Source organism: Chlamydotis macqueenii, chromosome 21 (genome assembly GCF_036417535.1).
Source record: "Chlamydotis macqueenii isolate bChlMac1 chromosome 21, bChlMac1.mat, whole genome shotgun sequence".
Classification (NCBI taxonomy): Eukaryota; Metazoa; Chordata; class Aves; order Otidiformes; family Otididae; genus Chlamydotis; species Chlamydotis macqueenii.
The window spans coordinates 9,044,109-9,066,283 of record NC_141576.1 but is presented as its reverse complement, the minus strand read 5'-3'; the positions used below and the strand labels follow the sequence as shown (position 1 = coordinate 9,066,283).

Genomic DNA, 22,175 nt, shown 5'->3' with positions numbered 1-22,175 from the left:
CCGGCCTGGGGCAGCCCCCAAAATCCGCCCCGCCCCCCGGTGAACCTTCGGCACCCACCCACTGTACCGGCTGCCCCCCTGTCCGTCACCCGCATCCCCCCACCCTTCCCGTTCAGCTCCCGGGGCTCCCCCCCCCGCATCCCTGGGACCCAGGGACCCCCCCATCCCTAGGACCCCTCCCACCCACGCCTAGGATCCAGGAACCACCCCCCTTCCTCCCACCCAGGGACCCACCCCCTCCCCACATCCCTCCCTAGCACCCAAGGTACTCCCACCCACCCCTAGGGCCCAGGGACCCCCCGCCTGGCACCCAGAGTATCCCCCCCACGCCCTGGGACCCAAGGAACACCCCCCTCCATCCCTGGGACCCCTCCTCACATCCCTCCCTGGCACCCAGGGTACCACCCCCCCTCCACATCCCTCCTGGGGCCCCACAAACCCCTCCCTTCCTCATCCCCGCTCCTCCCCCCACCAACAGCACCCAGGACACGAGTGACCCCCTTCCCACGCACCCCCCACGGGCTATTTTGGTGACGGGGAGTGGGGGGACGCCGCCCCGGCTGCGGGGCCCTTGAGGAACAGCTGGCACGGGCTCCCCGGCGCCGGGTGCCAGGGCAGAGCCGGGCGCTGGCACCCAAGCACGGGCCAGGCGCCAGCGTCGGGGGGGGACGTGCCGCACGGGGACACCAAAACGGCCCCGCGGCACCCGCGCTTCCAGTAAAAACCAGGCCAAGGCCGGGGCGATTCCCGCTCCGGCGGGATCCCACTCGCTCCCTCCCCAGCGCCGCAGCACCCACCTCCCTTTTTCGGGATGTCCCGGGATACCAAACCCGCAGGCGTTAAGGTACGAGCCAAGAGCACGTGTATGCGCTTTAATAAGGCTTCCACAGCTCGAACGACAACTTTAATCCGATAACGTTTGCGATAACAGACAAAACGGGAACCGGGCCTTCCATCGCATCTTGTCCCCGCGGCCCGGGCGAGGAAATGGCCGCGCCACGGGGTGCCCGCGCGTGGCGTCCGGAAAACAGCGCCCCGGCCCCGGCCAGCTCCTTCCAGCTGAGGTGAGAGACTGGGATTTTGCAACGGTGTAAGCTCAACGAGGAGAGTGTTTGGTAACATTTAAAAAAATTTAACAGGAAATTGGAAAAAAAAAAAAAAAGAAAAACAAACCCAAACCCCCAACAAACAGAATTTCCAGGGAATATGTACACGAGCGAGTGCTGCGGTCTGGGAAGAAGAAAAGCTCCTGCTCATTCCTGAAGGATGGAGCGGCTCCGGCGCGTCAAATTCCTGCCACCATCGTTACCTTGGCAAAAAGTAGGCGGGTCCAAATCGCCCCCCCCCAAAATGACCTCCATGACCCCCCAAACGCCGGCTGCTTCGCCCCACGAGGTGCCGGGGAGGACACGGAGCCCCCGCGCTCGGCCACGAGCGGCCGGTAATCCTTCTGCTAAAAACCAACGCTTAAAATAAAGGCTAGCGGGACGGGCCACGCGCCCCCCTCCCCTCTTCTCGCAGCCCCAAACTCCTGCGCTCCTTTTAAAACAAATAATAAAGGCGACGCGGCAGCAACCCGCCGCTCCACATCGTGTTTTGCCACGGGAAGAAGTTAAAAGGTTGATAAGGAAGAGGAAGAATCTGACTTTATTACGGAGAGACAGCAACAGCGCCCTTTCCTGCTACTAATGGGCAACGGGGAGAGCCTTTCTGGGAGCTACAGATGTAAAAAACCAAATTATTAGTGCATTCCTGAAAAATTAGGAGAATAAAAGGGAGAAAAAGAAAAAAAAAAAAAATCCAAACCTCTTCCCATGGGAAACACGCCACCCACCGCGCCCCTGTCGCCGTCTCCCCACGCCATGGGCAAAAGCGCTGGTGGGGGTCGCGGGCCGGAGGAAAAGATGTTCTCCAAGTCATTGAAACAGCCAACGTTTCTAAAAAACCACAGCTCACAGCGAAAGGCCGGGCGGCTGCAGTCACCCAACGGCCGGAAGTGAAGGCGAGCGGCTGAGAAGCGGGCGAGGGAGGCGGCGCCCCGGCCCCTCGGCGATGGAAGGCTTTCGGAGGCAGCGCACAGCTTACGGGTTGGGTTAAATAGATGAAATTTGGGGTTTTTTTTTTTTTGAAAGAGCTAGACATTCCTCACACGTAACAATTTCTTACTTCCATGCTGTACTGAGGGAGCAATAGCGGACCAGAGGCAGGATCATCTGTGAGCAGGGTACGCCTGGAGTCACGCGGGAGCGGACCAAGATGGTTTCGGCCGACTGGATCGTGACCCCTTCCGGGACAGCCGAGCGCGGGGCAGGAGTCGGGCAGCGCGGGACAACGCCTCCGCCTCCCCGGCCTGTAAACACGGCACGCTCCTCACTGCCGCTAAATTCCCAGCCTCCCTGGCGCTTCGTTAAACAGAAAACCGGGAACGCTCTCTCGGAGGCAGGATGTCCTTCAGTGCAATCTGCTTTGACATAAGGCATTTATTCGGGGGGTGGCAGTCGTTTCAGAACGGGCTTCTGCCTTCTGGAAGAGTCAAAGAGTTCAGTCCTGTCTCCACTTTTTTTTTTTTTCTTTTCTTTTTTCTTTTTTTTTTTTTTTCCTTTTAATGCCCTCCATGTCAAAATCCTCCTCCCTTCTGGTTGCTCCTCTGTTGCCAACGTTTAGAAAACCATCAGTGTCCGAGTAAACCAGTCCCTGAGGGGAAAAGACAGCCACCGAGAGATGAGGAGGCTCCCGGGATGGAGACGAACTTAGCGTGGGCTTGCACAAAGGGGGGAGAAAAAAAAACCAACAGACTCACCTTTAAATCCTTCCTCAGGCATACAAACTGTGGAGAGAAAGGAAAAGGCACGGCGTTAGAAGTCCCCAACAACCATTTCTAAAAAGATTTTTCATCTGAGCGTCGGCATACAGCTGACTCCCGTTGACAGCGACAGGAAAGCTCCATTTTCCACCATCACAACCCAAATCCACCACAATCCTTGGCCACCGACGCTTCTCCCCAAAATCCCAGCGGCGAGGCGCCTCCCCCAAACCCCCAAACCTTCCTGGCGTCCCTCCTCCTCACCTTGCATAACATCGTCCATCGCCGCGTAATCCGCAATGGGTTCATCAGCCTGGAAAACACAGCGGGGCGGGGGATTAACGAACAAGCGACCTCCTCGGGAAGTTCCCAGCCCCAGCAGTTGGCGGTGCCGCTCCGGAGGGGAGCGGGGAACGGGGCTTTTGCCCAAAAACCCTCTGGGAACAACAGGGGAGGAGTCGCTCCCCAATTCAGCTGTGTTTTGGGGTTGGCATGCACACAGCCCAGCAGCAAAAACCCGCTGAAATACTCTTAATAAAAGAGTTTTCCTCCAAAAAGGAGCTCGAGGAGGAACTCGTTAAATCCGGCTACGGAGCAGCCACGGGCGGGCATGTCTGCGCACGGCAGTTTTCCGATTTGGTTGTACAAAAATAATTTAAATTCTCTGCTTTACTCAACTGGATTTTAGCAGCCGTGCTCGCGCGTTACCTTTAATAAAATGACGGACTCGGGGATGACTCCCAGGCTGCCGAGCGTGGCGGTGTCGTCGCTCAGTATCTTCCCGTCGATGGACAAATTCTGGTCGAAGGGAGCAACTGAAAATGCATGCATGATCTGTGCCAACACAATGAGACACGCTGACTTTGTGCGGAGGGAGAGAACACACCGCTGAGCTACGCAAAAATCCCCTGGTTAGGAGCGACACGCGCCTTCCGACGCCGCGTGGGGCTTTCTGCTCCTTCCCTCCATCCCCTCCCAGCCACGCGCTCCTGGTTTTGTGTTTTCTTACTGGAGACGGCTCGTTCCGTGGAGGAAAAGCACCTCACCTGTATTTTCAGCTCTTTCAGCGTCTGATTAGCAGAGACAAGCAGCGCTTTCTCCCCTCTGACTTTGCGGTGCCGGGTGCTTCGCCTGATGCCTTGCTTTTGGTAAGCGATGTAGCTCTGCTGAGAGATCTTCTGGCGCTTCGCCCCACCATTGGCCTAGAAACAAGAGGCAAAAATCAAGAGCACAAGTTTGGGATTGGTGGGGAAAAAAAAAAAATAAAAAAAACCCAACCTCCCCTGTACCCCAGACTGCGGTTCGGGCGAGTCGGTCACGCGGGGGAGGCGCAAAGCGTTGGAAAGCCCCTTGGAAACAAACCGCTGCATGCAAGGATCGAAAGGATCAAAGGACTCGCCTCAAAACCTCGGTCCCTGCTTCTAACGCTAGCGTGGGGCGGATTACCGGCCAAGCGTACGAGTTGCCATCAATATTTGATCTCTCCAAAAAAAAAAACCAACCAAACCGCCAAACCCGTGGCGCGGTGCGACCGCTAAATGACGATTTAAGGCACTGCTGTTTCCGCCTGCGAGCGGGACAGAGGAGGAGGGCCACCCCATCATGCTGACTCAAGAGGATGATGCAAAAACCAAGGAACCTGGCGGTGGTTTTGATCTCTACCTGGTTAAAATCTGGGTCTTGCTCCCCCTCTGGCTTGTTTTCCTCCCTTTCCTCTTCAGCTTCTGAGCTGCTCACGTTCAGCTCTGGAGCAGCGTCCTTCATTACCTGAAGTCATAAAAATCATTCTCCGTAACTAACCCGACAGCATCGAGCCAGGCCGTCACATCGCGGCTCGCGGAGACCTCCGGGATGCCACCTCGACCCAGCGAAGCGAGGCAGAGCAGGAAAGACCCAGGGATCTGCTCCACGCGCTCTGCGGAGTCTTCTCCGTCCCTCCGCAGCTGCGTGGAACCCTGGGGGGAGTGGGTCAGGAGAAAGAGCTTCTCCGCTGAATTGCAGGTGCTTCCTGCGGCTCAGGACCTACCCTCCTCTCTAGGCAAAGGGAAAGTCTCCAGGGGCCTGGACTGATTTCTTTCCCATTAGCTGGCAGCTTCTCTGCCTCATCTAAGTGTATTACGAAAGCCCTAACACGGAGAAAGGAATATTATCTGTAAATTAGACACTTATCCATCCCTGCAGCGCACCGACAGGGGCACTCAGCACCATTATTTATGGGCCTGGAGGCTGTAAGTAAATGAAATCTAAATAATCTACACAAACACATCAACAAAAAAGACGCTCAGCTCTGTGTAAGCCACTCCAGGAGGCACGGATCTGCCGGGCGTGAATTCACATCCACGCCTCAGCTGGAGCTGGGGTTTGCAGGAGCCCAGGAGACCGGGGAGCTCTCCACCCCGGGTGCCCGAGAGCTCACTTCTTCGTCAACGGATTTGCAATTAACGATGCAATCCCAAACATTCAGCACCAACCGCAGCCTCCCCAGAGCCCTCCGGATTCCAGCAGCGCCGGCCCATGCCGGTTTTATAGGGCCACGGCTTCCTTCTCGCAGCCTCAGCCGAAGAAGGCACCCAGGGGGTGCGGAGCCGGGAAGAGCAGGGGTGAGGGGATGGGAAACGCTTCCCGATTTCGTAAATCGAAACCCGCAGGGAAGGAAGCGGCGGCTTCGAGTGCCATCGACCGCAAGCCTCGCTGGCAGTGCCACCACGCTGCTGGCGGGCACTGCCGCTGCTTCGCCTCTGGCCAAGGCTGCCCTGTTCACAAGGGATCTCGCAGGCAAGCTCTCGCCCCCTCTCTCCAGCTCCAGCTGCTCAGCAAAGAATAGCTGCCTGTTTTTTGCCAGCCCCACGTGCGAGCGCAGTCCTGTCCAGCACCAGAAAAAAAAAAAAAAAACAACAAACAAAAAAAAACCAACCCTCCTCTGCACTGGAGCCAAGGTACGGCCTCGAGCCAGGCTGAAACCCCGCAGCTGACGGCTCCAGACAGCGCTGCGTGCCCCACATCTCACCACCAAGGCAGGAACCCACCCAGCCTCCAGCACCCCACAGCTTTCCAGGCTCCAGCTCCTCCCTTAGATCGGCAGGGAGGTGGAAATCAAGGAGAGGAAAAAAAAAAAAACAAACCAGCAAAACCCCACGCTGCAGAGGTGCAGGGAACACCTTTATCTGAGTTTGCTCGCGAGCCTTGGTTTCCCTCTTGAAGCACAAAAGAAACCCTAGGGAGGAGACGCCGGCTTTCGGGGTCTGTAAAGCCAGTTCCAGACCCGATACTGATCCCTTAAGACACCGGTAAAACAGAGCCGGAATTCACAGCTTCGCAGGGGATCCTGAAAACCACCTCCAAGTTCACCGCTGGTTCATCAGCGCGGAGCCTGAAGAGCTTATTCCTACCTAGGAATAAATGTCACCTGAGCAACCACGGAAGGAAGCGACAAATACCGGAGGGGGAGGAGAACAGGTAGAGCCTGGGGACACCGTTACGAAGACAGAAGCGGTTACAACATCGCCTGAAAGAATCAAAGCCGTGAAAATGCCTGACAACGCAAAGGGTTCGCTTTGGCAAAAGGAAGCCTCGAGGAGACCACATTTTCAGAGCAGCCACAGCCAGAATTTTCCCGTTTGCTATTTTTGCCAAAGCGACGGCTTCCACGAGCCGCGGAGCTGGGTGCTTTTTGCCCCACCGCCACCACCACAAATCACCCGGCACCCCCACCGGCCGGTCCCACGCTGCGCGGAGGCAGCAGGTTGCAACAGCTGTCTCGCCTCCGTGTTCGGATTTGGGTACTCGGGGCGGTTCCCGGTTCATTTAACGGAGCCGGGACGAGCAAGGACCGAGGGAGAGAGCCCGTACCTTTTTATTATCCACCACTTTATGGATGTAGATGGTTGCTTGGGTGTACTCACGCAAGTCCCGCTGCTGTTGGCATAACAGCCCTTCTCTGCACTCCGGACAGAGCTCTGGGGAGGCAAACGGAAAAATGCGTTTCCTAACTTCAGCCCCCTGGAGACACCTGCCCGACGCCTCTCACCACCAACCCCGAGCAGGTCACGTAACCAGGGGCACGTCTCACGCTTGGGACCCCCTTAGATCCCACCCTTTATCCAAAAAAGACCCCTTTCCCAGGGATTCGGCATCAATTAGCAAAAAAAATTTTTAAAAGTAGAGCAGAGACAGCAGGAAAGGATCCACTCACGGGGCTCAGAGGTGTAAAGCGCGCTCTCAGGGTCCGCCCCGGCAGCTTGCGCTCGGATGATTTTGATGACGTGATCCACAACAAAGAGTTTTTGAATCCTCTCCCACTCGCTGGGCCATATGAGAGCTATACTGTGCAAAGGAACAAGAACGCGCTTTATGACATGGCAAAGCCAAGCCCCGAGCTGCTCAACAGCCTCCCCCTTTTCTTTTTCAGTCTGATAACGACAGAAAAGCTGCAAAATCAATGCGTAACTCCAGCTACGCGGGAGGGCCTGCACGCCCAAGATAATGGGGAAGCAGTAGCGTGTTATTAGTGACGCTGTTCTGCTCCAGTCGTGCCAGAGGGAGGATGGAGGAGGAGAGCAGCGGAAGATCTGCTACTTTTAGTTCTGCTTCATCAAATAAGCAACGCTACGGAGCATGAACTCCAGCCCGGCGTCCAGCGCTCCGGGGGCAAGTCTCACAGAAAGCAAATCGTAAGGAAGCCGGATGTTTCTACGCCCCGGTCAAATTCAGAGCAGTTTATTGTTAGGAACTCGCCAAGCTCAAGTAAGCTCTTTTTTTTTCCTGACCTAGCATCCTTCAACAATTCAGGTCTTGCCTCACATGAAGGCTACGGTGGGCCTGAGAACGCGCTGGTGTCATTTTGTCAAAGAGGAAGCCTTTGCTCCTCGTGCTGCTGCAGCTCAGCAAGCGTCTGGGAATGTTCCCCGAGGCGTGCGAGAGACGAAGGCAGCGGGCACAGGTAGACGCCTGAAGAGAAGAAACTCACAGTTTGGAGTCTTCTTTGGTCATGGAAGCGTAGGTGAACATGAGGCCCCCATGGGGGCAGAGAAGAGCGCTGTTTCCTACCGAGGACACGGGGCTGCATCGTGTCGGCCTCCTGCGCGGGGAAAGGAAAACGGTTTGCAGAGCTCGGTCAGGTTATTTCAGAAAAACCACAACTCCGCAGGCAGCCAAGGAGAAATCACAGGTGAATATTTACAGAAGGCATTCCAACAGGGAATATTGAACTACTACCGACGAGGAAATCAGATCTGCGTTCCTGCGCGTTGCAAAATTACTCTCCTATCTCGCAGAGATTTCCATCTCCTACCACCAGCAGCCCACGGAAACAGGATTGAGCGGTGACCTTTCCTAGGATACAGCTCCAGACAGATGAAAAAAAACCTAATCAGGTTACTATCTAATCCGACCATCTGGTTAGGACACGGTAAACAAGGAAATTCAGTTTCTTACAACGTATTACAACTAATAGGAGTCCTGCAAAAATCAGCTTCCTCGTTTCCGCAGAGGCAAACCGCAGGCGGCTACACGCCGCGCCGGGATTCAAAAGCAAAGTCATTATCTACAGCCCCCCAAAAAAAGGAATAAAAAGCACCAAAAACTTCAAGCCAAGTTACCTGACAAATTTCCTCCATTCTTCTACAAAGAACTGTGAAACAATATACAGCTCGTCTGTCTCCTGGAGGGGAAAGAAAAAAAAAAAAAAAAAAAAAAAACGGATCTTTTTTAATTAATCCAAGAGCAGAGAAGCGATGACTGTTCGGCTTTTTCTGCAGCGCCCGTTCTCCTCAAGACTTCGGCGTTCTTACCACGACAACTCCATCCAAGTGCGCTGGGGAAGCCAAGTCAAATAATTTGGATCAAGTACTAAGCACTTACATTACTAATCTCATGTTTATTACAAAGTTAATTTAGCTGTAGATCCAATTACCTTTAATTCACAGCAGGAAATGGTCATTTCCCCTGGAGCAGCTAAGACTCCCCAGCGCTGCGTTTTCTCTCGCCGGGTACCCGGGCTCTAAAGCAGACTTTGCGTCCCTGTGCGTGTGGGGTGAGACCACCCCAACCTGCCTCGTTGGCTTCACCGTTTAAAATCCAGAAGTTCCTCCTTTTGGCACAGCACCGATTCAAAACTGTGGCCGTGCACCCTCATGAGGCAGTGGTTTTAGGATAAAAAACTCCTGCTCCGACTGATTTCCCATTAGACGGTCTGTTCCCAGACAAGAAACTGCCGAGATCCTAAGAGCTGGGTGACTTCTGTGCCCTCCTGCCCTCAGCACCCTCCCTAACACAGATTTAGGGCTCACTCTTACCTTCCTGCAGGAAAATTCCGCACACCTGAGACTAAACCACTCCGCTTATTTTCTTCCCCAAATCTCAACTGGTTTGGATGAGGAAAACCCACAGAGCTCATGCGAGAGATCCTCTGCTTTTCATCAGGGAAATTTGAAGGGAGTGGAGGACGTAGCCTCACCGCCTGGAGAGACCTCCAACTTTCCATCCCCTACTCCAGCTACAAGAGTAGCCCCAACCAGATGCTACCCTCAAACGCCGGCGGCAGGACACGGCAGCTCTCCAGCTCGGCACAGAGCGTTTCCCATTTAAACCCTTTCGGGGCTGCCCGGTTCCCAGACACGGATCCGCGTTGGCCTCAATATTTATCCACGGCTGGAGAAGGCACCCTGGAGCGGCAGGCTCCCTCACACGCAGGAGCCGCCGAGGCAGGCACCTGCCAAAGCAGCTTGGCAGGATCTCAGAGTCAATCATTAATCAGTGCCGCGAGACGCCCAGGAGCCGAGGAGCGGAGCCAACAGCTTGGGCCATTTCTTCACAGCCACCTCCGAGACCCAAGGAGGTCCTAGAGAGCTGCACGCTCGTACCAGGGAGAAGCCGGTACGAGAGCTCTTGCACGACCGTTGCTTCTATTTGCAGGACTTCAGGATTTAGGGAAGCTCCCCCTGAGCTCTTGGGACATGGGATGATGCCAGAGCACACGTGAATTTTGTCCGGCCAGCACGGGAAGGCAGACGGAGCGTGGCGGAAAGCCGCCTCTACCGGCACGGCCACACCACGTGGGTCCTTCCAGGGGCGGATGTAACCACAGCAGCAATATTGCCGCTGCTTATCTAGCTGACCCCGGGCCAGCGACAGCTACGCTGGCGCGCGAGCTGTTCTCGCATATCTGTAGCGGGGCTCCGTGCCAGCACAGCTAATCGGGGGAAATCACACCTCGGCACAACACACGTGCAAGCGCCGCTGGCACAGGTTTCCCAGCGCAGGCACGGCCTCACTCGGACCGCGTGAATGATTATCAGGGAGTCTCTCTTGCAGGCGAAATAAGATGTGTTAGGGAGAGGGATAAAAGCTAACAAAAACCGCCCCCAAGCCCCACTGTGTTCCCCTCCTTCCCGTACCTGAGGCCAGCTGCCCAGGCAAGGCCTGCATTTATCGTGAAACAGGTTCTGGAGAGAAGTCTTCTGCTCGCTGGCCATCATCTTATGCAGAGCTTCGTTCTCCTCCCCTTCGCGCTCCAAAATCTGCAGGAAACAGTTAATTACTCCACAGCTTCAGCTCCTAGTTGCTATTAAAAGGTGACATTACTTTCCTCCACCGCACTGGGTCATGTTAAAAAAAAAAAAAGGCATAAATACGGCTGTGTATTTACAGTCAACAGGAGAGTCACGTTATTTGGCATTCAAATACCTTGCACTGGGAACAGCGCTCTTTGTTACTTGGGAATTCAGGGGCCTTTGGAAAATATTGCTTGAGTTTCTCCCAGGCTTCCTTCGAAACCACCCTCCGTTCGTTTTCGGATATGCACAGGTCACCTGCGGAGAGAGCCAAGAGAAGGGCTTTGCTCTCGACGCGCCCGGCGATATTTTGCAGCCCTGACTAGATTGGAGAGATTACAGGGTGTAAATGGGGGAAAGATCTTCACGCACTTCTCAGCCAACGCCGTGTCAGCAAAAAAAGAGTGAAACAAACACACAAAGGCACCTTCAACTTTTATCATTTCTTTGTTTATATAGGGAAAAAAAATAATACGACTAATTCATAGAAATGACCTTTAGACTTCCAAGCTCACGAACCAAGCAGCTGATCAAACACAAGCAGTGGTAAAGGGATGCTTGGAAAAGCAAGGACAAGCCAAAGAGGTCACAGGGCTACTGCTTTCTGATCTTGGCTAGCCATAGCTACATTTTCCCAGCGACTCCATTTACCGAGCTGGGAAATACTGTGCCCCCTGAAACAGCAGCCAGGTGCTTTCCACACCTTTGAAAAACAAAATGACCGCTGTATCATCTCCGACGGCTTTGTGCGCCCTATCCCAGCACCTCAAAATCTGCAAAGGACAGATTCTGCACCCTAGATCCGCTCCAGGAAATAACAGCTGGGGTGTGAACATAGGAAGCGAGATTTACCAGCTCTCCCCCAGACAACTCGCCTGCTCTATTATTTATCCTCATCCTCAACAAGTTCAAAAAAATCCCCAAGAAAGGCTTAGCGTGAGGCATTTGTCATTTTAGCGACAGCCGTAGCAGAAAGGTCACGTTCAGGCACTTGGCCACGACGTGCACGCATGACAACATGTGCTTCGGCAGACAAACAAGGCTTGGGAAAGCCGGAGAAGGCGAGGGCTCAGGGACCTGACCAGCTGCCCGCTCGCAGGCTTGACGATCGCCGAGGGGAAAAACACAACCGCTCTCCCTAGGGGACAGCAGCTGGGAAGGCAAGGCATGGCTGCGCTACGTGGGGTCGCAGCGAGAAGCAAGAGGAACAGTCGTTGCAACACCGAGACGTGAACCGGCTTTGGATGCAGCATGGGAATGTTCGAGCCTCAACGCAGATTTCACCGGCAAAACATCGACTGCGAAGTTGCGGCGCTGAGCGGCGTCCGGCAAAGGGCACGATACCGTATTATCTGCCTTTCTACAGCCCGGAGAGCTACAGAAAGGCTCCTTCCTCCCCACCCGCCGGCAGCTCTTTAATATTACAAGCAACAAGTCAGCCCGACGGAGCCGTCGGCTTTCCTCGTTCTAGCCAAGCCTGGATTTCTGCCAGCCCCAAAAGGAAAAAATAGCAACGCTCCCCTCTTGCTTTTCCTCTCATAAACAAAGGTCGGGCTGGACCGCTTCGATGCGGCGCTCGGCCACTTGTTCTTCATCAAACGCGACTGAGCGGCCCAGCTTTACCATATGAGGAGGCAGGACCAGGCTGCTTTCCAGAGTCAGCAAGGATGGGGAAAAAATAAAAGAGCTCGTACAAATAAGTGGCTTGACACCGTGTGATTAATGAAAACAGATTAATAGGCTGCTGAGCGAAAGACGTGGAAAAATCAGATCTGGGTGCGCAGGGAACAAGTGCTTTGCCATCTGGAAGATGATGAACCCAACCGCTGCTGACCCTGCTTCCCCCTCCCACTGTCCAGGGACGTGTTTTGGGCACGGACATCAAAGTAGTCTTAATTTGGTATCTGGAAAAAATTATTCACTGGGGTCGGGCAGCTACTGGAGAGCGAGAAATTGCAGCAAAGATGCACAGGGACTTCTGAAGGGAGCGCCCGGCTGGCATTTCTGGAGGGCAGCCAGACCTCACAGATAAAGCGCTGGCTTTTCCAGAGCCTACCGTGACGGCAGGGACCTCCTCCACAGCAAAAGGCGGTGGGACCCACGCTACCGATTTGCTGATCCGCTCCAGAGGGAAATTTAAAGGTGGAAAGGCTTTTCTCCGTGAGCAATCGGAGGTTAGCGCAGGATGACGAGATCTGACCTGCCAGTGGCCCCTGTATTTAATATTATTTACTCTGATATGACCCAAAGTCACAGATCAACTAGCAATTTACCAGCACCATATTTTCCAAGGCCCATTGGCCTATTTTTATCCTGTCTGGCTACATTAAACGTTTCATCACCACGCTGCATGCTTTTATTTAACAGCAGCAGCCTCGCGGCAACGGGAAACGCGGCGTTCAAGGCTCTGAAAACCAGCTTCGAACCCTCTGCTCTAAAATGCGGCTTTACCAAGCCATGGCTCTACATCCTCGATCACCCTTGATGACAGGAGGTGTGTCGCTAATTTATGGCGTGCTTCTTTCCTACTAGGAACACGACTGAGCTTCCCTGGCAGGGAAATGGACGCTTCCAAACAGGAGCTGACTAGAACAGAGTTACGTCTGGGAGCAACGTCCAAGCTAAAAAAAAAAAAAAGTGAGATTTAAACAGCAGGGTAGCCAAGGATGCAGCTAATGAACCATCACTTCGCAAAACAACTAACAACGGGTCAAAACCTTACATAAGGGACAGCAAAGCACAGCAGGGTGGTAAATCGATATCCCTAGCGGTCCCAGCCGCTCGCAGATAAGCCGGTGTTTCTACAGCTGGTAGGTGAGCGCTCTGCTTTTCACATCCGAGAGGATAACGGGATACTCTCAGCTCCCACCTTGACTGCTTTACACGGCCTGGTTTTCTCCTAAGACTTCCAGAGCTCCCAGAGTGGCTGCAGATCCTCGGTGCTGCCCTTGCCCCACCACGTCGCTTCCTCAGCGAGAGGAAGAGATGCTCCCTTCCGCAGCCCAGCGCATCTCTGCGTTCACAGCCCTTTCGCTGCCTTACAAAACTCAGACTGCAATGTGATAGCACTTGCAAACAAAAGCTTGAAGCCTGAGTGGCAAGAAACACCGGGCAAACGAGAACGAAGCCCTTCCTCAGTAACTCCTCACATTGGCCTTGGATGGAGCAAAGGCTACAAGGTTCATGTCTCGAGCAGTGGGCAACAACAGATATATTCAGCTCCATCCCCCGGAGAGACTTACCATGTGGGCACACGATGTCTTCATTAAAATTTAACTCCTCTTCCTCCTCTCTCTTCTCTTCATTTGATTCATCTAATTAGAGAAAAAAAAAAAAACCAAAACAAAACCCAAGAAGATTGCACAGAGTTCCCTTCCCAAAGAAAGGAAAAATCTTTGGGGGAAAGGAGCAGGGTTGCCTTCCAAATTGCAGCACAACCCTTAACCCAGGGGAGACTTTGGAAGGAAATTTGTTATTCTCAAATGTCTTGGCCTCTGGGCAGGCGAGATTACAGCCTACAGGCCACGTAGGAGTGCTTTGAAGTGCAGGGAGCACAAGTCGGTCCTTTGTGAGATTACAAAGGAAGCATTTGTTAGGGCTAGAACACCACAGGGGTTCACTGCTCCCAGAGATCTCCCAGTTTAACCTAAACACTGTGGCTAGGTACAAGAGCAGGGAGCAGAAACCTTCCTGGCAAAATACGAGTCCGCTCTTCGCCTGGAGGATGCTGATCTAAACCAGATGCTGCCTGACAAAGCAAGGGGAGCCTGCCAGGGGTTTGACAAGCCCCACACGAACGTACAAATTATACGTTAAGAACCGAAGCGCCAGAGGCAGAAGCGCTGGCCACTGAACTGGAGTGCCATAAACACAAGAACGCGTTCCTAAGAGCCTCTAACGACCGGCCTAACAAGAAAGTTGGCTCGTGAGCAATTCCAACCTACTACTGGGAGCTGCAACCTGTTGTGAAAGCAAGGTCACCACTGAGGAACGAGGAAGGAGTGGCAATTTGGTGGAGAAGCCCCCTTTCCTCACTGGAAGCTCCACCAGCAGCGCCAGCTCACAGATACTGTCAGAGGGCTGGGTGTTTTCAGAGCCTTCAAGCCCAAGATCAATGCCGTCTCCATTTTCATTCAAACAAGCTTCTTGCCCTCAGTACCCAAACGAAAAGCTCAACAAAATATCCAGTTTCCAAAGGCTTAAAGAGCAGAAGGCAAATAAAAAAACCCCATTATCCTCACAGACTCATGATACGGGCACAGAAGAAAATCCAATTCCTGATTTTTTTTTCCTAGGCCGTGTTTTCCCAGTGCTGCTTTACCAGCTGTGCTGTTTCATCCACAGACTTTCGCAATAAACATCTTCATCCCCTCCCCAAGGTAATTTTCCTGTTTCCTCCTCCCCTGCGCTCGCTCATTCAGATAAAAGCGGATGAAAAGATCATGTGTCTGGGGTGGTAATTTCACACAGCTTTGTAAAACTACTTATTACCTCATCTGATGATGAAGATCACCCAGCAGTTTTCAAGCTCATCAAATAAAAAGCTCCTTAAAAGAAGCAGCTTTTTATCTGATTTATTATCCCTTCCTCCCTACTCATACAAGGGAAGCAAAACAGCTAGAGGAACGCTTGACGTGTCTTTTGTTAGGAGGTATCAGTCAGAGCTGGCGGCTCTCTTCCGCAGCAGAGCTACCTTTGTTTTGTGCATTTCCATTCATTTTTCCGTTACTGTGCTCCGCGTCTTCGTCTTGCTCATTTAATTGCTCCAGAGCCAACTGACGCCAGCTCCGCAAGGACGCCTTTCCAACCCAAAACCCGTCGTTCCTGCAGAGAGAGCACAGCGTTGGCAACGTGAATCACAGCTCCGTCCTCCTTCGAAGCCCAAAGAGTACAATCTTTAGGAATAAGCTATTTAAGCACTTCTAAAAAACCTATGACGACGTTTGAAAGCGTCGGACTCACGTACCCCTTGACTGTTATCTTCAGCAAGTTCGTAACGGTTTTGTAGTCTTCGTTTAACTGGTTTTTCAGCCGCAGGATTCGACACCTTTCCACCACGCAGTCCTTGCAAAGTGCTTTGACTGGAGCGGAAGGAAAGAGAAACACAGTTTACCGCGCACGCTGGTCTGAACGCGCTCAGACAGGTATGTACCAACTGCCTTGCCCCACGACCGGAGATTTCACATGTAAATGAGGTGAACCCCGGGGGTTACTGCCAGATCAGGCCGCATTTGAAGCTTAAATAAGCGTAAAAACTCTTCAGATGAGGTGTGATCTGTTCCGCTAGCTTCACAGCTCTCCGCTGCCGGTATCAACAGTTTGTGACTGCAGCTGCGAGCTGGCTCACGCCAACTCCCAGCCGCAGGAGTCAAAAGGCACGGCAGCTTAGGCATATGCAAGAAAAAACCCTTTATCATGGCACTTTGCAAGCTAAACCCAGGAAAAAAAACAAAACTCTCTAGAGTGGATGAGCAGGAGGGGAAGCCCTGCAGCTGGGTATTTCCATCTGGGAGCAAGCGGGTCGCATCCAGGGAAGCAAGCTGGAGAACACCGCGCATCCAATCCATCCCTCTCAGCCGTACTCAACGAAAAAAAACCTGCAGGCGATCTTCCAGTTGACTAATAAACGTTGGCCTGTTTTTTTCACAAAGGCTGCCTGCGTCACAGCAGTTTCTGCCGGCTGCGTTTCTTCCCTATAAGCTCCTAGCAGGAGCCGAGCTAATTTGGTCTCAGTGGGAGTTATTGAGCTCCTTTATAAAAGAAACTGAGCCTGGGGCTTGATTAAGGGATGCCCAAAGACTGTAGGGGCTGGGCTGACCCCAAAAATCAAAACGTGTGACAGATGTGTGCAACACAAGCACACAGGCTAACTGGTACGCGCCTCCCTCAGACGAGGCCGCTCGGGTCAGGCTAGGGGTGACACACAGCAAACGATTTTCTCGGCCCGCACACATCCACGCCGCTCCGGAGCGCGGGCTGCTGGCAAGAGGCAGCAGAGATCCGCACGCTCCACGGAATGCTGCCCACGCAGGATCTGTAGGTGCCGCAGGCACGGAAAATCACTTTCAAGAGTCTGGAGGGTTGCATGTGCAAGTTTTGTTACTTCCAAGAATCAACTTCAAAAAAACCCAGTCAAGTGTTTTGTATTCTAACACCATTGCCCTCTCAGGAATTCCTCCATGCACAGCTCTTTCTAGACAGAGCAGAACTCCGGTCTGAAACAGATCCTGCACTCAGACTAACTGTATTTGTTTGAACACTAATGTAATTAAGTGATATTAAAAAAAAAAAAAAAAAAAAATCACCTGGAAATAACAGCGCAGCACAGAAGCTATGCGCAGAAATAAAGTTATGACGATAAAGAATGGCTCAAAACGGGGCTGGGACCGGAACCGGGCTCTAAAACAGGTTCAGCACGTGAGAATGTGCCTGGGGGAGGTGACTCTTCCAGCTCGACCCCTTACCGTTCAGCCGCGGTCCTCCTCCGTATCGCCTGTAGAAGAAGTCAGCCACGTACTCCGATATCCTCTTCATAATGGATATTTTATCGGGATGGAGTTTGCCGTGCGAGCACAGGCAGGCCGTGTTATCTATGGGTTTCGGAGGAGTAGACTCATCCAGCCATTTCTGCAGCCATTCGAGAGAGATGAAGTCGTACGGGGAACCTGGGAGGGGAAAAACCACGAAGAGGAACAAGCCCGTACGTGTCAGCTACCACACAACACGGCAGATGGTATTTTGTAATTACTCCACTATTCAACAACACTTCTAAAAATGGATAGGCTATCGCTGTTGGTCAAACCTCTGCGGTACAAGTTTTCAAACATCTCACATGGCTTCCCCTCGCCCAATTCTCATCCCCGCATCGCAGATTTAGAAGACAGGAGCGATGTGAAATTAAGATATGCAAGAACATTTCGAATTCAAGCGATCGATACGAAACAGCGAGCACTCCCAGTAGGAGCGCTTCCAGACCGCTAAGCCTTTGGGGTTTATTGGAGAGTAGTCGAGGAAAGGGGAAAGCTTTCCTATCACCCATCGAGGGACAGATATAATATTTAAATTATGATCATGCATCAAAGGCTCTTTCTATAACGAAGCGAGCTCATCAGGTTAAACTGAAAAATAACAACAGCAAAGAGAGGAGGTCAGCGTTGGCCCCCTCCCTCCAGCGCCCCAAATTTCGCTTGTGTTCTGGGCTGCTCTTACAACTCTGGGTGAGAAACACTCGCGCGTTGCAAGATTCACAGCGCAAACAGAAGCTTCCTCAAATTTTTTAGTGCGAGCAGGGGTTTTGTTCAAACAGAGCAGCAGGCTCGCCCTTGTTTGCTCAAGGAGAAACACCTCGCACAAAGCCAAGATCGAGCAGCAGGTGAGTGTCTGTACAAGCAGCGAAATCGCTTTGGGCGAAACCCTTGTATCTCGATACCGGGATCCAGTACCGCTGCGCAAACCCTTCTGTGAGACGACTGGAAAGTGAGGAAGAAGTTAAACCCGTGCTGCTGACTCAAGGAGCGCAGCTCTGATAGCGAGGGAAAGCACCATCGTTGGTTATGTTTATCAAATGAACACAAATCCTAAATGTTTCACACAAAAAAGCAACAGAGAAGCTACAGGAAAATACTTTGTCCTCCGGCTTGTGCCGGATCTTTGTGAAGCCAGGCTCCAAACCCTCTCTCCTCTGCGCGATAAATCAGCAGTATATTCGTCTTATGCAACACCATCAGAGATACACAGCCATGACCTCCAGAGAATTGCAACGCTGTCAGAAACAGTTTGCTAGTTTGGGATGAAAGCCGCCTCCCCCGGAATGTACGTGTTTTCTGGGGCAGGCTACACAAAGCTGGCAGAAAACATCTCTGCACAGCTGCAGAGAGAGTCCCGAGCGGGATGGGACCCGAAGCAGCTCTGGGATCACGCTGCCTCCAGCTGCGCTGGGGAGCTGCCGTGCCCAGGACCTGGCCGGCAGCAGGCGGTGAGCGTCCTCAGGGCAGCGCCTCAGGTCCTGCCATCTTCAAACGCCGCCAGAGGAGCTCTACCTGCCCTGGTAAAAACCATCTTTTTGAGATTTATTCCTCTGTCGTGTCAGAAACGCCGAGAGCAGACTATGCTGTTTCTGCTAAGGGGGGAGAGAAAACACACCGGAGTTACACTTGCTGCTCCTTTTTCACGGTGACTCAGGGCAGATTCATACCTGCGCCGCCACTTTGATTTAACGGTGACATATTAACACCGCTCAGACTTGCTGGGACTCGGCAAGATGAGCTGCGACACCCTCCGGTTCCCAAGTTAAGCGCCTGTTGTCTGCAAACCCAGGCTCACAAATCGAAGAGGCAGACGTTTACGGGAGTTGAGGAGTCTGCTCTTTGGCTGCTCAAGCCTTGCTGCTGGTTCTGAGCAGCAAGCAATGAATATTAAAAGCTAAACATCAAATTGTCTAACAGGCTACACAATTAAACAGGTTTTCAAGTCTTTAATTACAACTTCCTGGAGTTTTTAGGAGGTTCACACAGCGTAGAGAAATTCCCCATGCTGGACGGACAGAGCAAGTGCCCCTACGCTTGTTTTGGGGGAGATGGGAGGGAAAAAACGAGAGAGAGAATAAAAATCCTTGGGGGAGAATAAAAATCCTTGTGCTCAGACACGCCACGGTGACAGGACACAAGGAGCAGTAGGGAAGGACTAACCCCAGTCACTCATCGGGCAGACACAGGCTTCGAAACACCAGTGGGGATGAATCCAATCATTTTCTGCTGGAGGTCAGGCGTTCTCGTACCCTGTTACCTGCTGATCAGTTCAGGTCAACAGCTCCCAAACTTGCCGTGAGTCGGCAATTTGAGACCGGCCAGTTATTCTGCCTCGACGCTACCCATCGCTAACGAGGCGAGCCGCTCACCAGGCAGAAGAAAACAGTCACAACGCATGGAAACACACAGGAGACTGATTGATGGGGAAGGAGCAAGAAGGAATTAGCGACGCCAGAGGCCATGAGAATGAGCAAAACAGGAGAAAAATAGGTTAAGGCAGAAAAACAAGAGAGGAAAAGCAAATCCTAAGCACGCACACAGCAACAACAGACAGCGATCGCTTTCCTCTTTGAGACGGCTACGGCTAATGCTTTCCAGCAAAGCCTTCGGGCCGCGGAAGCGAGTTGTAGGTTAGTTACAAAACATGATTAATCTTAACGGTCTACTCAAAATACTACCACAATATCTTACAGACCAGCTTCAGCGGGTAACCTTTTGTAGAGCTCCTTCACCTCTTCGTGTTTGATTTTGCCTCTGGCCACGCTCTGTTTGCGCATCTCGGCCATTTCGTTGCACCACTCCTCAAACTTGCAGTTATCGCGCTCCACCAGCTCCTGCAGGAAAGCTGTGGGGAAACAGAAAACGCAGCCATTTCAGAGAAAAATGCCAGTGACGTTAATTAGCCCTGCAATCGGTTATCTGGGGATGAGAAGCCAGCCTAAAAATTCCACCGCGCAGCTAACGATGTACGAGCTCTTTCCGAAAGCCAAGCGCATGGACGCTGCTCTCTCCAATATTTATGGTTTTAAGTGATGAAATGCAACTGTCCTGAGCAATACAGTGCCACCCAAAAAATAATTTACTCAGCTTGGTTGCCGCCTTAAGAGAAGTTCTTTGCTAAGAAATGCAAGCCGAGAGCTGGCACTCATGCAAAGCGCGACGGGGTTTGGTGAGAGGCTGCGGAGCCAGAGCCAGAGCTGCCTGCTTCAGTCCCTCCCCGCTATTCCTCGTGCTCCGGCCGTTTCTCTGCCTCCCACCGAGAGCAGCTCCTCTGTGCTGCCGAGGACCCGTCATTCCCCAGGGAGAAGCGAGAGCTTTCCACCCTACGGATACACCCGAAGCCCGCGCAGCCCCACGGGCACGCGCGATGTCAGCGAGAGGGGTCGGGCGCGTCGCAAATCCAATGGCGAAAAGCCCTCAGGAGATGGGAGATAAGCCAGGCCCCATGCCGGTGTCCACCGAATGGGGAGGGAAATGGGAATTTTTGCTGTCGTCGATGGAAAAAACCCAAACAAATCAAACCTCAGCATAGGGGGAAAAAAAAAAAAAAAAAAAAAAGATAAAAACACTTCCCTCACAGGCCTGGTGTAAAGGAGGAGAGAACACTGCTTATCTGAAGTCTTCCTATTTAGCAGGATTTTGAAGAGTCAAAAATATTTTCAGAAAGTTTAATGCTTGTGTGGCCAGAGAGCACAGCATCCACCTTGGGAGAATACACAGTATTAAAAAACAACCAGCTTGATCCCCTTGAGGTCAGGGCCAAGTTACGTCTCTCCGCCGTCCCGGAAAAGCCGCTTTTAACAGCATCAAAGCAAAATGCCTCAAATTTACAGTTGCATGAAACCTCCCCGCAACCGCACAGCTCGACTGCTGCCCTTCGCTCCCTGTTCCCTGGCAGGCTTCCACCTGAAACAAAGGCAACCGCGGGGCTGCACAGGAATTTGGAGCTGGGTGGAGAGGTTTTTTTTGCAGTTATTGTTTTGGGTAGAGGGGTAGGAGGAAAGGGAGAGCAAGACAGCTCAGGAAACACACTGAAAACACAGGCCTGAGGCAGGAGGTACTGCTGACTCCCACAGCTGTGCTGCTCGGAGGGGTGGTTTTAGTGGTGGTGGGGCTGGAAAAATTTTGGTGCCACTATTGGGGGTGGGGGGGAAAGCTGTACAATTTACCCCTTCCGCATCCAAACGGCGGAGGTCCAAAGGGAACACGCCACCTCGGCCGTCCCCGCTTCGCAGAAGAGGGAAGAAGGTGGAACACACCTCCATCCCCCAGCACCAGGGGCCTCATTAATATTTCTCGTCGAGCGGCAGGCAAACGCGAAGCATCGTTAAATCCACAGGCCGAACCCACAGGGATTTCCGCCACCCCCAGTAATTCTAAAGCAAGACACGAGCGCGCTCGTACAAAACTCTTGTCGAGGGCTGCCATCCTCTTATTTTCACGCCGTTTATTCTCAATACGGCAAAGATTAAGCGCTCGCAGAAGAAACTTGACATCTGTCAGGATTATTCACCTCCAGCACAGCACACGCGCTGCCGCTGACATTTAACCACGCTGTTCTCCTTCGCCTTCAGGAACCTGAGCGGTTCCTGCGGGATCCCAGCTGCGAGTCCCAACGCTGCTGCTGCCGCAGGCGGCTCCCAGCGAGATGACCTCCTTCTAACCCCTTCCCATCTCGTCTCGCTGGTAAGATAGCGAGGTCTGGGAGGGCCCAGGGGTGGGATTGTGAGGCAAATGTTATTTAAGTGCCAGGGGTGACACCAAGCCTCCACATTTGGAGCTCTGAGACATTTTTGGGGCTCTGAGACAGCGGTCGCAAAGGGACTTCGAGCAAAACCCCGACCCCTGGCCCGCCTGGAGCATCGCAGACGAGGCGGAGAGGCCAGGAGCACCAAAGCTCGCTTACCTGGTACTTTGACAGTCAGAGATTTCTCCCGGGTTTGCAGCCTGTACACCAGCATGTAGGCATTGCGCGAGCAGTGGGTCCCTTTCCCGCACTTCGGTTTACGAGTCTGGGATTTCGAAGGTTCCGCTGCGATACAGAAGGCAAAACACAATGAACACACAGGCATGCTTACTGGTTCTCCGTTAACGGGACAAGTTTGCCACCTAGCCGGCTTTCCTCTCTCTGCTGCGCTCTGCCAGGCCTCTTTTTGCCAAGCGCTTGGTTTGGCATCAGCCAAAATTGTATCCCAAAGCAAGAACCAGATCCCTCCAGCGTTTCTGGAGGCAGGGTAATTCAAAGGGACCAAAATTAGGAGCCTGCTCTGAACCACCCTTCTAGACGAGCCTTTC

The 22,175-nt window shown here is 52.9% G+C and overlaps 1 protein-coding gene across 3 annotated transcripts in view; it reads right to left on the bottom strand.

The window, feature by feature from the left end:
• Positions 1-857: 857 nt before the first annotated feature.
• The window catches only part of USP48 (ubiquitin specific peptidase 48), a 29,805-nt gene continuing 8,487 nt past the window's right edge, over positions 858-22,175 (bottom strand). For 2 of the 3 annotated variants that reach the window (XM_086764314.1, XM_086764315.1), the window contains exons 10-27: positions 21,787-21,912; positions 19,576-19,725; positions 16,818-17,018; positions 15,320-15,434; positions 15,047-15,177; positions 13,596-13,667; positions 10,487-10,611; positions 10,198-10,320; positions 8,401-8,462; positions 7,770-7,880; positions 6,996-7,126; positions 6,653-6,759; positions 4,466-4,570; positions 3,850-4,005; positions 3,512-3,637; positions 3,068-3,116; positions 2,801-2,827; positions 858-2,694 (exon numbers count right to left, since the gene is read on the bottom strand). In XM_086764314.1, coding sequence (XP_086620440.1) covers positions 2,672-2,694; positions 2,801-2,827; positions 3,068-3,116; positions 3,512-3,637; positions 3,850-4,005; positions 4,466-4,570; positions 6,653-6,759; positions 6,996-7,126; positions 7,770-7,880; positions 8,401-8,462; positions 10,198-10,320; positions 10,487-10,611; positions 13,596-13,667; positions 15,047-15,177; positions 15,320-15,434; positions 16,818-17,018; positions 19,576-19,725; positions 21,787-21,912 — 1,940 coding nt within the window. In that variant the 3' untranslated portion in view covers positions 858-2,671. The remainder of the gene's footprint in view (positions 2,695-2,800; positions 2,828-3,067; positions 3,117-3,511; positions 3,638-3,849; positions 4,006-4,465; positions 4,571-6,652; positions 6,760-6,995; positions 7,127-7,769; positions 7,881-8,400; positions 8,463-10,197; positions 10,321-10,486; positions 10,612-13,595; positions 13,668-15,046; positions 15,178-15,319; positions 15,435-16,817; positions 17,019-19,575; positions 19,726-21,786; positions 21,913-22,175) is intronic. The other variant, XM_086764317.1, reaches the window with a different exon arrangement.